The following is a 16,432-nucleotide window of genomic DNA, read 5'->3' on the forward strand; positions in this document are numbered from 1 at the left end:
TTCTTCTTTCTCCACGACCTCCACCTGCACCTTACCCTCCTTGTTTTGTTTGCGTTGCTACTTACCTGTTCCTTGTCCTCTCCCTTTTGTTCCTTCTCCATCTCAGTTTCCTCTCGTAGCTTTTCTCCTCCACCTCCACCACCACCTCCACCTCCTCCACCGTAATTCAACGATGCTGCCATTTTCCTCATCGGCCTCATTTTGTAGTTGCTGCTTTTATACTCCTCCTCCTCCTCCACCATCACCTCCACCTCTACCATATTTTGAAGATGTTTTTTTCCTCTTGCTCCTAATTTTTTGTAGATGTTTTTTCCTTCTCCTCCTCCTCTTCGTTCTCCACCACCACCACCACTCTCTCCACCTCCAGCTCCTCCTCCATATTTCAAAGATGCTGCCTTTTTCCTTTTCCTCCCATTTTTTTTCACTGCTTTTTTCCTCCTCTTCCTGCACTTCCACCTTCTCCACCATATTTCAAATATGTTGCCTTTTTCCTCATCCACCTGATTTTGTTGTTGCTGCTTTTATCCTTCTCCTTTTCCACCTCCTCCTCTACCTCCTCCACCGTGTTTCAGAAATGCTACTTTTTTCCTTCTTAACATTATTTGGTTGTTGCTGTTTTTATCCTCCTAATCCTCCTCCATCTCCTCCTCTACCTCCTCCACCATGTTTCAAAGATGCTGCCTTTTTCCTCATTGACCTCATTTTGTGGTTTCTGCTTTTATCCTTCTGCTCCTCCTCGTGTGTATTTCAAACATTCTCCTTTTTACTCTTCAACCTTATTTTGTGGATGCTTCTTTTTTCTTTGTCCTCCTCCACCTCCTTGTTCTTTTCCACCTCATTTTCTCGTTATTCTTTTTTTTCCTCTACCTCCTTCTCATTTCCATTTCATCCTTTTTTTCCTCTGCCTCCTTATCCTGCTCGTCCTTTTTTTTTCATTATTCCTGTTTTTTTTCTTTTTCTTTCTACACCTCTACTTGCAGCTTACCCTCATTATTTGTTTTCAAACCCTTTATCTCCTCCATTTTTCCTCCTCCTCATCTTTTTATCACTGCTTTTTTTCCTCTTTCTCCTCCTCCTTCTCCTCCTGCACCTCCTGCTCCTTACCATCATTTCATCATTCCTGCTTTTTTTCCTCCTCCTTTTGTCTCCTCCACCACCACCTCCTCTGCCTCCTCCGCCTTCTTTCCTGGTTGCTGCTTTATTTTCATATTCCTCCCTGTCATTTCCTTTTGACCGCTTACTTCCTCTTCCTCCTCTTCCTCCACCTCTTCTACCTCACTGCATCACTGCTTCTTTTTTCCTCTACCTCCTTGTCATTTCGTGGTCACTGCTTTTTTGTTTTCCCTCCTTCTCCTCCTCTACCTCCAGCTGCATCTTACCCTCCTTATTTCGTCATCGCCTCTTTTTTCCTTCTCCTCCTCCTCATTTTTTGGTCGCTGCTTTTTTCCTTCTCTTCCTCCATCTCGACCTCCTCTTCATTTCATCATCACTTCTTTTGTTCTCCTCCTCCCCCTTTGTGTTCCATCATCCCTGTTACTTTCTTTCTCCTCCTCTACCCCCTGCTCCATCTTTTCCTTTCACTATCACTTCTTTCCTCCTCTTGTTTCTCCTATTCCTTTTTTGTTTTTCATGGCTTTTTCCTCTTCTCCTCCCATTACTCTTTTCCTAATTTCCTCTACCTCCCAATAGCCCTCCTCATCTGTTGTCTCCTTCCCTCGTTGTTGTCACTTACCTTTTCCTCCTCGTCCCCTTTCTCCTCCTCTTACCCTCATTGCTGTTCTCCTCACCGTTCTCCTTCCTCGCCCGTTGTTGTCACTCTGCTCCTCTTTTTATCCTGGCCACCTTCATGCTTCTCCTCCAAAAAAAAAACCAGCAATTTTGACACTGAGCATAAAAGTATTGATAAGGAAGGAAAGGTTGAGGGGAACTGTTATGTCGTGGCCTGGATGGATGGTGATTGTGCAGCCCTGGAAAAGGGGTGGCTCGTCCAGGATTGGGAGGTGCAAGAAATGCACCTGTGTTTGCTGCCTGACCTGGGCTTAGTGAATGGCTGGCCTGCCATGGAAGCATTTTTTCTGGCTGAAGGCTGTTTTCTTTGAGGGTGTTGTCTTTAGCCTGAGATCTTTTCACCGGTTGTGTTTCTCATCGTTTTTGTCTCTGTGCTTATTGAGGTTTGTAGTTTTTCTGTGCCTGGTTTTGCCAAGGACTTATCAGAAGCATTTTCACTGCTTCCAAGAACTAAGAGAAGAATGTAGCAAGCTGTAATTTTTAAGGCTTAGGGTTTTGTTTTCCATTACAAGCTTTTGTCAGGTGGCAATATCCTGCAAGTCTGATGACATGCCCTCAAGCTAAGATCTAAGAATAAATAAAGAGGCGGGTAGAATTTGTCTCTTAGCAGGAACAAGAAGGTAATACGATGTTCTACGATCTTCTCATGCCTCTTACTAATCAAGAGGTAGAAGAGAAGAAATACAGCACCAAGTGTGTCTTTTGGGTTCCCGTACCTCTTCACAAGTGGGGTGTAATAATCTATTGAGTGATGATGTGTAAATCCCAACAGTCTTTGTTGGGAAGCTGTCAGTGGGAGTTTTCTGTATGTAGATTGGAAGAACTGTAAAGCGATGGAAGCTTTGCAACTGGTGAAAGTTTTGGAAGAGAATGCTTTGAGAGAGTTGAGTTCTGTTACCGGTTTCTTAGATCTTCAACTGTTTTTGATCTTTGCACAGAGCAGTTTGTTCCACACAAGCACTTAGAGAATTGCACATATCATTTATTTTTGGATTAGATACTCAGTTTTACCTAATGGAGCGTTGTTTTACATGTATGACATCTACATATGCAGCTCACAAATCAGCACCTGGCAGACACAAAATGCTCCTATTTACATTGTAGGAGGTCTGCCCCATATCTTAACTTAGATGCTGCTTTCTTTGGTCTTGCATTAAAGTTATCCTTGTTTCAGTACAAAAATAATGTTAAGCCCAAGAACAGATCATGTATTGAGCTGCATCAATTTGATGTCCTCAGTGTCTGGTGTTAGTATGACTGTGGAGATCAAGGACCTCTCTAGAGGTGATGCTCAGAAGCCTTCTCTTTGTCTTGTTTGAGAGAGCTAAAGTTAAGGGCTTCTTTTACTCCTTGGAAATTCCCGAGGGGAAAACAAAACAAAACAAAACAAAAGCAGATGCTGTTTGTATGTGAAATGCTGTGGTTTAGAGCAGAGAGTCTTTGTTCTGCACCAGCAAGGGAGCCTGTGACTCTCTGGTCACAACTAGCAGCCAAACAGGGACACAGAAGGCAGACCGGTCTGGAAAGGGCTGGAAGAACCCAGAATCACAAAATCACAAGGTTGGAAACGACCTGCAAGATCATCCAGTCCAACCACCCTCCCATTCCTATCAGTACCACAAGCTACTAAACCATCTCTCGTAGCTCCTCATCCAGGCGCCTCTTGAACACCACCAGGGACGGCGACTCCACCACCTCCCTGGGCAGCCATTGCAGTGCCTGACCACCCTCTGAGAGAAAAAGTTTCTCCTAATATCCAACCTAAACCTCCTCTGGTACAACTTCTGGCCGTTTCCTTGGGTCCTACTATTTGCCTGGGAGAAGAGGCCAGACCCTTTTGCACCACAACCTCCCTTCAGGAAGTTGTAGAGTGCAGTGAGGTCTCCCCTGAGCCTCCTCCAGACTGAAACCCCCATCTGGAGAGAGGGCTGAAAGAAGCCCCTGTTGAGAGATGGCAGAGAGAAGCCCTATCGAGAGAGGTTTTGTGTAAAGAAGCAGGATGACGAGTTTTAGAGACTGTTTCCTCACCTTTGTCTCCAAGCTTGCTGTTGGACAATTTCAACAGCTAGGCAAGTCCAAGAAATCTTTTGTCTGAAGGCTTGTTTAGGATAGAAACCCTTGATGTGTTTGGTAAAGTGGAGACATGTTCAATGATTAATTTCTCACCCTGGCAGCATTTCTTGTCCGTGGCTCTTTCCCCAGGCCATGAAAGTCGTCCTTCCACAGCAGCAGGATGCAGTGCAATGGCAGCTGTTAGGGCGGGGGGGGGGGGTTGGAATGGAATGCTCACAAACGTCACAATGGTGACATGCTGTGTCACAGTAGCAGGGACCGTTTGCTGTCAGAATGGAGCAGCGACTAAGCCACATACTTAATTTGCATAATTAGGGGATTGTGCTAAGGAAAGTCACATAAGGAAATGTGATCCAAGACAGTGACGCTGCCTAAACCAATGGGCAGAAAGATTTGTCCGGTTTCCCCAGGGAAGACTTGTTCATGAATGGCTTCATTGGATGCACTGCTATAACAAATCTACCTTCTCCTAGGACCTAATGTTACATTCTCAAACTGCACTGCGGAGCACTGCTGTGTAGCCATCGCTACTGGCGGAGCTTTTGGGTTAGGCATACATTGCCCTTTTGCTGAAGGTAACACTGGTGCTTGGGGCCTTTGCCTCCCAGGAACTGTAGCAAGACACACAGAAGATTATCTCCTTGAAGGAACTGGGATTGTTGTGGCTGAGTCTCAGGGGAGAGCTTATCCCTTTCTAAAAGTCCCTTAAAGGGAGGTTGTAGCAAGGTGGGGGTCAGCCTCTTCTCTTAGATAGCAGCTGTAGGACGAAAGGGAATGGCCTCAGGTTGCATGAGAGAAGGTTCAGTTGGATATTAGGAAAAAAAAATTCTCAGAAAGAGTGGTGAGGCACAGGAACAGGGAAGTGCTGGAGTCACCACCATTCGTGGAGGTGTTCAAGAAGCAGGTAGCTGTGGTACTGAGGAATGTGGCTTATTGGACATGCTGGTGATGAGTTGAATTAGATAATCGGAGTGTTCTTTTCCAACCTGAATGATCCCATCCTGTCCTTTTGTCTGCGTAACAGCATGCAACTTATTGAGTTTTGCATGCACTGCTTTTAGAGGAAGTTCCTTTTGCTGGTTGCACTGATTCCAGGTGATGGCAGTAAAGGAACTTTGCTCTTTCAGCACATAGTGTGAAGTACAGAAAGCTATCAGACTCCTGCTCCACCTCCAGAGGAAGTCATTCCTGTTCCTTCCTAGCAGCTCATCAAGACATCCATCGTGAGATGGAAAAACAACATGGCTTGGATTGGAGGGTTTTTTCCCTTCATTATTAATAAATAATAAATATGGTCTATATTTTTCATTTGCCTCTGTGTGGGTCTTTCACACTGCTTATTCTATTATAGTCTTTCAATATACATAGATACGATGCCATTGCAGTGTTTATTTTTGAGGTATTTCAGGCTGCCCCTGGTTGTGCAGCATAGGTGTGTGAGCAGACAGAGGGTATCCTAATAAAGCTGGGCCTTGTCGCTCAGGCAGATGGTTAACATAGCAATGTTACATCAGAAACAGTTTCAAAATAAAAAGCCTTGCAGCGAGCCTGGAATATACCTGCTGGAACTGGAACAAATGAGCCATTCACAACTAATGTTTTATTGATGGTCTAAAGGAAAGGAAGGAGAGAAAACCAGACCAGAAAGCCCTTACAGTTCAATTCAGTGTTGCCTTGACACTTCCTTTGGTGAGCCTGTTTTTAATGAGCGTGGGGCAAGATGGAAATAATTCTGACATAGCTGTTATCAAATGAGGCACAGTGATGCCTGTTAACAGGGAACGTGTTTCACCCGTGGTTTTCGTTAGACTGGGCAGTGCATTCACTATCACTATCATCTGATATCACTATCAGCAGTGCATTCACTAAATATTGGTGAATGAACCCAATATTTTCCTGGCAAGGAATGGGAGGGTGGGGGCATCTGCTGAAATGGTTGTGGTAGAGCAGCTTCAGGGAAGGTGAGTTCTGTCCATCCCGAGCTGTATGCAGCAGAAAGGCTGGTAGTGCTGTAATGACAGCAATCTTAGCTTCAGAATGACAGTGGGTATCAAAGTATTACTTATAGTTTTTTAGCTCACACTGAGAATGAGCTTTTAAAGCAAATTTCTTGATTGTCTCCTTTTACTGTCCTTTGATTTTCATCATTTTGCAGAATGTGAACTGCAATGATTGTAGATAGCTTAAGTAGACCGTGAGCTCCAGGAATGCATCCTATGCCCTTCAGTAACAGCAGAGTGGGAATATAGTTAGCAAAAAAGGGAAGAACCCCTGGAATGTTTTCAGTGTGAATGGCAGGTCCTCCTGAGCACCAGCTATTTTTCTTCCGATAGATCTTCTGTTGGGCAGCTCTGCTTGCTTGTGCAGACCTGGCTTGTATTCTGGCAACAGGAATGTTCACACAACACGTATGTCAGTGGCTGCCCTATGTGTGTGCCCAGCTCAGTTCAGAGGGAAAGTTTACATTGCTTTGTTGATGCTAGCCTGTGAGCTTTGCCTGGCTAATGGGTGCCCTGCCCTGTGCAGGTATATCTGTGCCTGTGGCACAAGTTAAGTACTTCCAGCTGTGGCATACCTGTATGCTTTTTGCATCTTAGTCTTGCAGGTAGAGAAAAGGAATGAGGCTAGGAGCGTGAGCTGGGTGCATGAGTCAATAACCCGGGCACCTTGTAAGTCACTGCATGTATTTCCCCACTAGCACAGACAGTTACATTGTAGCTCCTGTCATCATCTGATTGCGGTCTCTCTGGAGCAGATCAGTTTTCCTCCTGTGATTGCAATGCAGTGAATTTGCAGAAGGTTACTCCTTGGAAACCTTCCATTTATGCACACTTGTGATGGATTAGACTTGTGTTTAAGATATTCCTCTTTGACCGGTGTTTTTATGTCCCTTCTGTGTTTATGGGAGGGGCAAGGGGGAAAGAGTATTTAGCCTGAGTAATCATGTTAATAAACGGAGTAATTGTAACGTCTCTTAGTAAAACAGAGTGTGTGCTTTAGGTCCCTTCTGTATCTCCCCTTATGTTCTTCAGTGTGGAAGAGCAAGAGCAGCTCAGTAGATGGAATGAGGTCCCAGAAACTCCTTGTACAACAGGACTGCCGTTAATTCTTACCTTCGTTGGTAGTGTTTCATCTGCATTGCCTCAGTTCACATTTTTCTTCTGCAGTCACTTCACAGAGTTGGTGAGCAGTCAGCAGACACTGAACTGAGGTCTCTGCTTTGTCTTCTTGAATTGGTGATATTTTTGCTTTTCAGTGGGAGTCCCTGTCAGAAGTTGCTGTGTTACTGTGCTTGCGTTGCACAGTGTTTGATCTTGTCCATTTGTATTTTGGTTTCGCAGATCACCTTTATTGTTTTTTCCCCAGCATATTCCTGCTTTCAGTTGCATTCTTGTCAGCTTAGTGTCATTAGCAAAGCTCAGTACATATCTCCTCTTTGACCCACATCCATTTGTGTAAATATTACTTAAGATTACTTAAGACCACCTTTTGTAGGGAACCTGCTTTGGCAGGGGGTTGGACTCGATGATCTCTGGAGGTCCCTTCCAACCCCTACAATTCTGTGATAAGATGATGGCCCTCACTGATGAGAAATAGGCTGAAAAATGAGCAAAAGACTCCAGAGGTCAAGATGAAAAGATCTTCCTGTGTGACTCTGAGCAAGTCATTTGGTGTGGGATTCCATTTTTTCTACGCACTACAAAAGCTGGACTCCTCATTTGCGCTCCATCTGTAGTCAGCAGAGCTAGATGGATGAATTGCTCTCTAGTGGTATCTGTGTTAAATGCTTCCTCCCCAAGAGACAGTGAATCACGCCATGGAATGTCCCATCTTTCTTAACAGTGAGCCTAGCAGATAGTTTGTAGTTCTAGAGGGCTAAACTAGGAGAAAGAAATTCCATCCTTCTAGACTGTAGACCCAGATGATGGGGTCGGTAGGTCTTGTCTGTCTCCTGAGTGCTCTTACAATGATCTTAAAAATGGTGAGGCATGCTGATTCTGGAGCAGTAAAACGTCTGAAATGTCTGAATATCTGTGTCAGCTGAGCCAGCAAAGCCAGCACTGTTTTGTCACAGCGACGTGTGGGATTTGTGTTGGGTAACTGCTGCCTCATACGTGCAGCATTTTTCCTGACAGCTCAGAGTGATTTTTCAAATCTTGCTGTTTGGGTTGGAATAAGGAAGGATGATCAAATGTTAAGATCAAACATCAGGATCCCTGCCTCAGACTTCTTTGGTTTGAACTAGTTTAAAGTCAGGTGTCTGGCATGTGTTTGGAAACACTGCTTGCCTGACTTTTTTTAGTGCCTTTTGGCTTTTGCAGGCCAGGGGACGTAGGGCTGAGTGGTTATGGAAGCTGAGAATGTGGCCTGCAGTGTCTCAAGATCTGCTGCTGGCGTTGTGCTGGAGGCAGTCTGCATGTGAACTGCAGCAGCATGTCATCTTTCCTGCTTTCTCCCTTCCAGTGCTACACTATAAACATAACCTGTTTAAAAAAAAAAAAAGAAAAAGAAAAAAGGATTTTCTAGGGCCTTAGAGTGAGAAAAAAGTAAACCCTTAAATGGGAACACTTCAGTGTAGCACAGATAGTGGTAAATGCTCTATTTCCTGACTGAACAGAATGTACTTTTTTCCAGTTAAAATCATCAGAAAAAAATGAAGTGTGTTTACTATAATGCATAGAAAATACTTCAAAATAGAGAAATACACTTTTTAAAGAACAAGAGCTATGTTATTAATAGCCTTTTGTGTGTTTTGCTTCATTTAGATCCCATACAGGGGAAAAACCATATGTTTGTGAGGACTGTGGTGCTTGCTTTGCTGATAAAGGCAAACTCACTGGCCACAAAAGGACGCACACAGGTAAGCATTAAATACTTCTGTTCCTTCCATCACCTCCCATTGCTGCCTGGTAAGAATTAGTGGGGATTTGGAAGTGAACACTTCTTTTTCTAACTCACAGAAGGCTTCCAGGAGGGAACTACCAGGGATAGAAGGATACTTGAAAAGTCACTTTGAAGTACAAAAATGGATGTGTGGGAGCGGGACTGGAGTATTGTGGAATGAAATTATGATAAAGGGTTAAGTGAGAGAGTAAGGTCACATGTACAGAGAATATACAGAGAACCAAGGGACAAAGATACGTGGAAATCAGATAACCAAAAGATAAAAATTATGAAGCATGGCAGTTCCAGGAAAAAAAAACAAACATTTGAGCAAGTGAAAGGCAACAGGAAGATTGTGCCCTGGGCAATCTAATCTAGCACGTGATGTAATGGTTGGCAACTCTGCCTGTGGCAGGGGGTTTGGAAGTTGGTGATCCTTGAGGTCCCTTCTAATCGAAGTCGTTTTGTGATTCTATGAACATAAACATGGAGAAGGGGATTTTTGCCAACTCAGAGCCAGAAAGGAGTTGTGGGTAGGTGAAAGCTTCTGCAAGAATTCAAAGTGCCTTTTCCTTCTTACTCAGGTGAGCGTCTCTTTAAGTGTGATGTGTGTGGAAAACATTTTGCCACCAATGAATATTTAAAATGCCATAAACGATGCCACATGGGTGCTAAGCCGTACAAGTGCGAGGTTTGTGGGAAGACGTTTGGATTGAGAGCCTCACTAGCTCAGCACAGTAATGTCCACGCAGGTAATGAAACAAACAAATTGGGGCCGAGAAAATAAACTGCACTGGAAGTTGAGATCTGAAATATTTTACAGTTTGGATGGTGACATGTTATTCCAAAGCCACTTTTATAAGCTCCTTGAGTTAGGTGGTGAGGAGATGCAGGGCTGCTACTGATCCTGACTTGCTAAATGGGGCAAGGTACCATCTTATATCAAGTGACACTTGTCCAGAAGAGTGAGGTGTATTGTGTGCTGTTGGAGGACATTGGAGTGACTGTTATTAGTGCTGCTATTCCCCTTGCAAGATCAGGGTGCTCTTCTTGGGCTTTCCATCACAGCCAGGGAAGACTTGAGAACATTTATCACCTAACCTTAGAAGCCAGGGCCCCAAGCACATTCCTGCTAGATACACAGCTTTATCCCGACGTTCGTCTTTTCAAACTTCCATACGCTTTTTGTCTGTGAAATTGGAGCCAAAAGAAACTGCCTTCAAAGCCACTGATTGCTGTTCTTTGCCATTTAGAGACCCGTCCGTATTTCTGTGAGCAGTGTGGAAAAACATTCACCCAGCAGGGCGCTCTCCGGCGCCATCAGCGTATTCACACTGGGGAGAAGCCCTACAAGTGCAGAGCGTGCGAGAGAACTTTCACAGACATGTCCACCCTGCGGAGACACGTGTCGGTATGCCAACCCCTTGTAGCTTACACACAGGAGGGAGACTGATATTTTTTTTTATGTGGGCAGATGAGACGCAAGAGGGAATGGTTTTAAACTAAAAGAGGGGAGGTTTAGATATTAGGAGGAATTTTTTTTACTTGGAGTAGTGAGACCCTGGCGCAGGCTGCCCAGAGAAACTGTGGATGCCCCATCCTAGCTGTTCTGATGAGGCCTTGGGCAATCTGATCTAATGGAGGGCAACCAGCCCATGGCAGGGGCATTGCAAATAGATGGGCTTTGAGCTTCCATCCAACCCGAGTAATTCCAGGATTCTGTGAACCCTCAAACCCTTGTGGGAGTCAGGCTGCAGTGGTGACTCTTAGCTTCTGAGGGAAGTTTCATGGCATACTGGAGGTTCACACTGTTGCTTCAGTTCTGGTGTTTATTTTTAAAAACTGTGGAAAAATGAAGGTTAGGGTTAGGAGATGGACACAGCATGTACATGGCTTTTAAAAACATATTTCTGCAGTGTGCAGAATTTTCTCCTATCTAGCAGCACAGCAGCTCCCACTGCTGGCTGCCAAATCAGTCGTCTTCCAAATAGCTGTACTGTCTTCAAAAGGAAAATGTGATCTTAAGAGGGATGAGGAGGGACAGTGGTTATTTAATACGCTTATATTAATTATCTTAATTATTTAAATAACTAATTTTTTAAAAGAAGTATTCTGTGTTGTACTACTACACCTCTGCACTGTTTTAAGCCTCTAGCATGATGGTTTATAATGTCTCCATGAATATAGTTTTACACATTTCTGGAGTTATGATGCACTGAAAAAATTGACTGCCAAAATTGGCCGTGTTCAGAAACCTCTATACCCTCAGTGTGACTGCTAAGGGAGAACATAAGGTGTTTTTTTTCCAATTGCAAGATTATAAATGTAATGTTTGCCTACGTGCTGAACATCTAGTTTCCTTTGGAAGCGTTCTCTGGCAGAAAATCAGTGCAGAGTTGGCAAAAACAGCTCTGTTCTCATGCTGCAAATCCAGCTTTTGCTGCTCGCACGTTAGCACGATCAGCACGGTGAGCAAACCTCACTGCTGTGCGATGTCTCACTGAATTCAGTGTTTGGCAGTGGCTGCTGGAAGATCTCACATGTCGTTGTCCTCCCTTTTTCTCTAGATTCATGACCGAAACGCTCACTGGAGAAGCTTCTTAATAGACCTTACGACCAAAAAAAACCACAACTGGTCCAAAATAGAGACATTCTCGGGAGCCTGTATGGACGAGGGCTCGGTACCAGAAATTTGGTCAGTTGACCGAGGTAAACTTTATAAACCAGAAAGCGTCATTCTTAAACAAGTACAGCAGGTGCCACCTAGCGTTAGCAGCGCAGAAGGCACCGACCGCTCCGTCCTGTGCCTGTAACGCCGTGTCACCGGGAAGCCGTGCGGGCAGGAAGGCTTCATGAGGCGTGCTGCAGGTATTTGGGCCGGGTGGGTTTTAACTCTGCCTACAGACTCTTTTTTTTTTTGTTTGTTTGTTTTTTGTTTTTTTACCAAGCTGTGGCTGCATCACACGGTATCTCTTTAGGAAAGTGTATGCGGATGTGTGTTTGCGCAGGTGCCGTGCTGTCACTGTGCGTCACTGCGGGTTTCTGAATAAAAACGTGCTCCCTCAGCGGTGATGTGAACAGATCAATGAAGGACGGGCGCCTTAATGGCCATAGGCTGGCGCAGGCGCGCGGTTGCCTAGCATAGCCGTCGCGCTTCGTGACGTCATTTCTGCTGCGACGGCACCGAGGGGCGGGGCCAGCTCGGCAGCGCTTCCGGCCGCCGCCCGCAGCCCGGGCCGTGAGGAGCGGCGCGGCCGGGCCGGGCCCGAGCCCGAGTGCTGCCCCGCGCCGCGGCTGAGGTGAGCGCCGCGCCTTCGGGAGAGTCTCCGCGTCTGGGGGCGGCTACGGAGCCGCCGCGGTGCTGCTTCTCGGCTCCTCGTGGGCGCGGGCGGCCCGTCAGCTGGGCAGGCCTGGGAGGCGGCGGAGCCGTCGCCCCGCGGGCAGGGCTCGCTCCCTACAGTGCCCTGGGTCCGTGCGGGGCGCGTGGTGTGTGCTGCGGTAGTGCGTGGGGCCTTGGGAAGTGGCACGATAAGCAGCTTGAAAAAAAAAAAACCGTAGACCTCGTATCGGGGTGAGAAAGTGAAGTTCCGATAGCGTTGGTTGTTTCAGATAAAACGCTAAACGAGGCTTTGTTTAACGGCTCTGCGATGCAGAGTGCCCGTGGGAGGAGGAAATGCCTGGGTAAATAGAGAGAAGAGGAAATGTTTTTAGATTCCACCGTCCGCGGTTATTAAGGCGTCAGCCTTTCGTTAAAAACAATGCCTAAAGCACGGTGTTGGGGCTCGTTTGTAAGAGTGGGCCTTTGGGGTGCCTGCTATGCTCAGGGCTGGCACAGGCAGGTTGGAGGACTCTGCTTTCCTTCTTAGTATAACAGGGTCTGGGTGTAATTTATGTAAGGTGGTAACCAAGTCTTTCAAATAGTTGATGTGACTATTTAAATCTTAAATGCATCAAGCTAAAGGTTCGAAGGCTGGGAAATGTGAAGGGTTTGGTTCTGAGGAGACTCTGCTGGAGCAAGGATGGAGGTTTGGGTGCCAGGTGTGCACGTGTTCCCTCATCTGCCACTTACCTGTTGTATGATAGTAGGGAAACCTTTTCATTTTCTACTATTATTCTTTTCTTATTTTTGTCATTTTACTGGCTGTTAATAATCTCCTGTGTGTTCTGTAGCTCTGTATTTTACAGCATTAGGCCTTCTTGAAAATGTTGTCTCCAAACTGTTTTAGCAGAATATTGTATTGAGCTGTGAGTCTGTTTTTTTGTGGGTGCTCGAAACTTAGAGGCTCTAAGCTTCATAGAATCACAGAATGGCCTGGGTTGCAAAGGAGCACAGTGCTCACCCAGTTCCAACCCCCTGCTGTGTGCAGGTCGCCAACCAGCAGCCCAGGCTGCCCAGAGCCACATCCAGCCTGGCCTTGAATGCCTGCAGGGATGGGGCATCCACAGCCTCCTTGGGCAGCCTGTTCCAGTGCCTCACCACCCTCTGAGGGAAAAACTTCCTCCTCATATCCAATCTAAACCTGACTTGAATGGTGAATTGCTTTATAAGAGAAACTGCATTGGGGAAGTTTTCTGGTTCCTTGAGTTTACAATCGGAGAACACGCTTACGCAGTTTCCTGTGCTCCTGTTAGTTAATGAGCATTTGGAAGCTTATCCAAATCTTGTTTGAATGTCTTAACTGAAAAGCCTGTTTAAAGCTGTCATTACTGATGACTGCAGTTAACTTAAACTTTCCTTCTTCTTACTGCCTGACTAAGGGGGAGAAGAACTGTTTAATTCCTCATGCCTTAATGGAAAGTTTTCTTTTGATCTCCCTCTGTTTGTTCTGCCCCTGTTACACTTTGTCATAGTCTCTAGTGGTTCAGGTGAAACTGCGGTTGAGATTTAAAAGCAAATTAACTTCAGAGAAATGTGTGTGACTGACAGTGTGCTTTTAGATATTGCCACTTAGGGTGACACTTCTGGAGTCCTGTCTGTGCTGCAAGCCAGACTTTTCACAATGCTCCTTTGAAAGTGTGCTCACTTAAGCTTCAGCACCTGAAGTGCTTAAATCTGACGTGAAGCACTCTCAGAAATCTGGACGTGGTTTTTGGCTGCTGATATCTTTGAGGGTTTTTTGTTGTTGTTTTTTAACATGCAGTGTTGTTAACAGCTTTTTGCAGAGAGAAGAAAGATGGAAAGTAATGCAGTTTTATTGGAATCCAAGTCCTCTCCCATCAACCTGCTGAATGAAATGCACCAGCTGCGTCTCCTGGGCCACCTCTGTGACGTGACGGTCAGCGTGGAGTACCAGGGTGTCAGGGCAGAGTTCGTGGCACACAAAGCTGTGTTGGCAGCAACGAGCAAATTTTTCAAGGAGGTCTTCCTTAATGAGAAGAGCATGGATGGCCCAAGAACCAACGTGTTCCTGAACGAGGTCCAGGTTGCTGATTTTGCTTCGTTTCTTGAGTTTGTCTATACTGCAAAGGTAGAAGTGGAAGAGGACAGAGTGCAGCGCATGCTAGAAATAGCTGAAAAGCTGAAGTGCTTGGACCTCTCAGAAACCTGCTTTCAGTTAAAGAAGCAGATGCTTGAGTCGGTGCTGCTGGAGCTGCAAAATTTCTCTGAATCACAGAACTCCGAGGAAGAGAGTGCAGCCCAGCCAAGCAGTTTGCTTGAGTGTAAAGCAGCTGCTGTGGCAGAACCCGAGCAGGCTGGCTGTCCTCCGGATCCTGCGGGTTCCCCGGGTGGCAGGCCCAGAATTGGACTGTCTCTTGAGGTGCCAGCTGCCAAACCAAAAGAGAAAGCAGACAAAAAGAAGGAAATGATGAAGCCTCCTTATGCCAAAATCAGAAGGGCGAGCGGGAGACTGGCCGGGAGGAAAGTGTTTGTGGAAATCCCAAAGAAGAAATACACGAGGCGGCTGAGAGAGCAGCAAAAGAATGCAGGGGCTGCTGTCGAAGAGGACAGTTACCCACAGGACCAGGACGTGTGTGATACAGAGAGGGAGGAGGAGCAAGCGGAAGACAGCATCAAACCTGAAAGCGAAGAGTGCGACGGCAACTTTGAAACAGGAGAAAACGTGAAAAAATCCGAAGAGGACAAAAAGAAACGAGGCAGTAACTTCAAGTGCAGCACGTGCGAGAAGGAATTCCTGTACGAGAAAAGTTTTCTCAAGCACATAAAGCACAGCCACGGCATCGCAGCCGAAATCGTTTATCGGTGTGAAACCTGCAGTCAGACCTTTGCCAACCGGTGCAACCTAAAAAGCCATCAGCGCCACGTCCACAGCAGCGAGCGCCACTTCCCTTGTGAGCTCTGCGGTAAGAAGTTCAAGAGGAAGAAGGACGTCAAGAGGCACATTCTCCAGGTTCATGAGGGTGGTGGGGAGCGTCATCAGTGCCAGCAGTGTGGAAAGGGGTTGAGCTCCAAAACTGCCTTGAGGCTCCATGAAAGGACGCATACAGGCGACAAGCCTTATGGGTGCACAGAGTGTGAGGCTAAATTTTCTCAGCCTTCTGCACTTAAAACACACATGAGGTATGAACAGACTTAACTGGCCTTGTTAGATTCTGGGGGGAGAAGCGGAATCCCCTGGATCACACCTTGAGCCTTCCAGTGAAGTGGGGGTGTAAAACGTGACTGACTGGAAAACTTCAGTATTTCTTTGTTTCGTGGCTTTTCTCCTGCTTTTCAGGTTAAGGGAGTTCTGTAATTTCCTTTCAGGAGAGGTGCGTGGGCTCGGGCTGCCTGCTGCTGAACTACACTAACTTTGAACATAGGAATATATGAGAAAGGCAACCCATGATGAGTGATTTGTGCAATTAGGGCTATCATTACTTTAGCTAATTTGATGCCCCTTTATATTCGATAGCAAAATGTTATGCAGTAGGTATGAAAATAATCTAAAAAGACAGCTGTGTATTAAATTGAAGAATGCCACATATTATGGGTGCTAAGCATAGCAAAAAGCTGAAATTTGCTCAGGAACAGGCTGGTATGTCAATGTCTGGAGGTGAGTGAGGCACTGAGGGCATCCAGAGCAGAGTGGTGAAATGAGGCGTGGGCTCAGAGATGAGATACAAATGCACAGTCTTGGAAGCTCAAAGGAGAGACTCTTTAGCGAGGCTCTTGGTTTTTAAGGGCTTTATCTCTGCCTTTTGAAAGCAGTGGGTTTATTCCCAGTGGTAGGAAGCACACCCAGAAGCAGACTTCTTCAGCCAGACTGCCGCTGTGATATAATTGCTGATGCAGCTGTATGGAAACTTTTCCACTGTGTGTCCTGTTCTTACCACAAGTATTTGCTTTCTGCTGCTCACAAACAATATTTTGACATAACCAGAGTTTCTCTATCATGAATATTTAGCAAGGCTGCTAAATGCTAGAAAGCATGGCTGTCCTCATCTGTGTAACATGACGGTCTATAGTGAGAATTTTTCATCTTGTTGTGTATTTTTTACATCTAAGGCAGTGCACTTGCAACACTATTCAAAAGATCTCTGAAATGTGCACGGGGTGAAGCTCTAAGCTCTAGAAAGCTGGTACGGGCAAGACTTGTGTGAGCTGCCCCTCCTGTACACAGCCCTCCCCTGGAGCTCACACTGCTGCCTTGGAGTGACAGGAGTTAAAGTGCCCACGCAGAAGTGGCGCGTTCTTGTTCTGCTCCTTGATGCCACCTGTGTCCATTGTAGCTTTTTCTGCCTGATG

General features: G+C 45.8%; 1 protein-coding gene across 7 annotated transcripts in view; it reads left to right on the forward strand.

The window, feature by feature from the left end:
- GZF1 (GDNF inducible zinc finger protein 1) overlaps window positions 1-16,432 on the forward strand; it is a 75,119-nt gene that overhangs the window by 53,901 nt on the left and 4,786 nt on the right. For 5 of the 7 annotated variants that reach the window (XM_048934827.1, XM_048934831.1, XM_048934826.1 and 2 more), the window contains exons 5-9: window positions 8,628-8,722; window positions 9,330-9,497; window positions 9,999-10,156; window positions 11,313-11,613; window positions 13,899-14,002. In XM_048934827.1, the coding sequence (XP_048790784.1) occupies window positions 8,628-8,722; window positions 9,330-9,497; window positions 9,999-10,156; window positions 11,313-11,558 (667 nt within the window). In that variant the 3' untranslated portion in view covers window positions 11,559-11,613; window positions 13,899-14,002. Of the gene's footprint in view, window positions 1-8,627; window positions 8,723-9,329; window positions 9,498-9,998; window positions 10,157-11,312; window positions 11,614-11,944; window positions 12,045-13,898; window positions 15,266-16,432 lie in introns of those variants that run through there. The other 2 variants (XM_048934834.1, XM_048934833.1) reach the window with 2 other exon arrangements.

The sequence above is a fragment of the Lagopus muta genome, chromosome 2 (assembly GCF_023343835.1).
Source record: "Lagopus muta isolate bLagMut1 chromosome 2, bLagMut1 primary, whole genome shotgun sequence".
NCBI lineage: Eukaryota > Metazoa > Chordata > Aves > Galliformes > Phasianidae > Lagopus > Lagopus muta.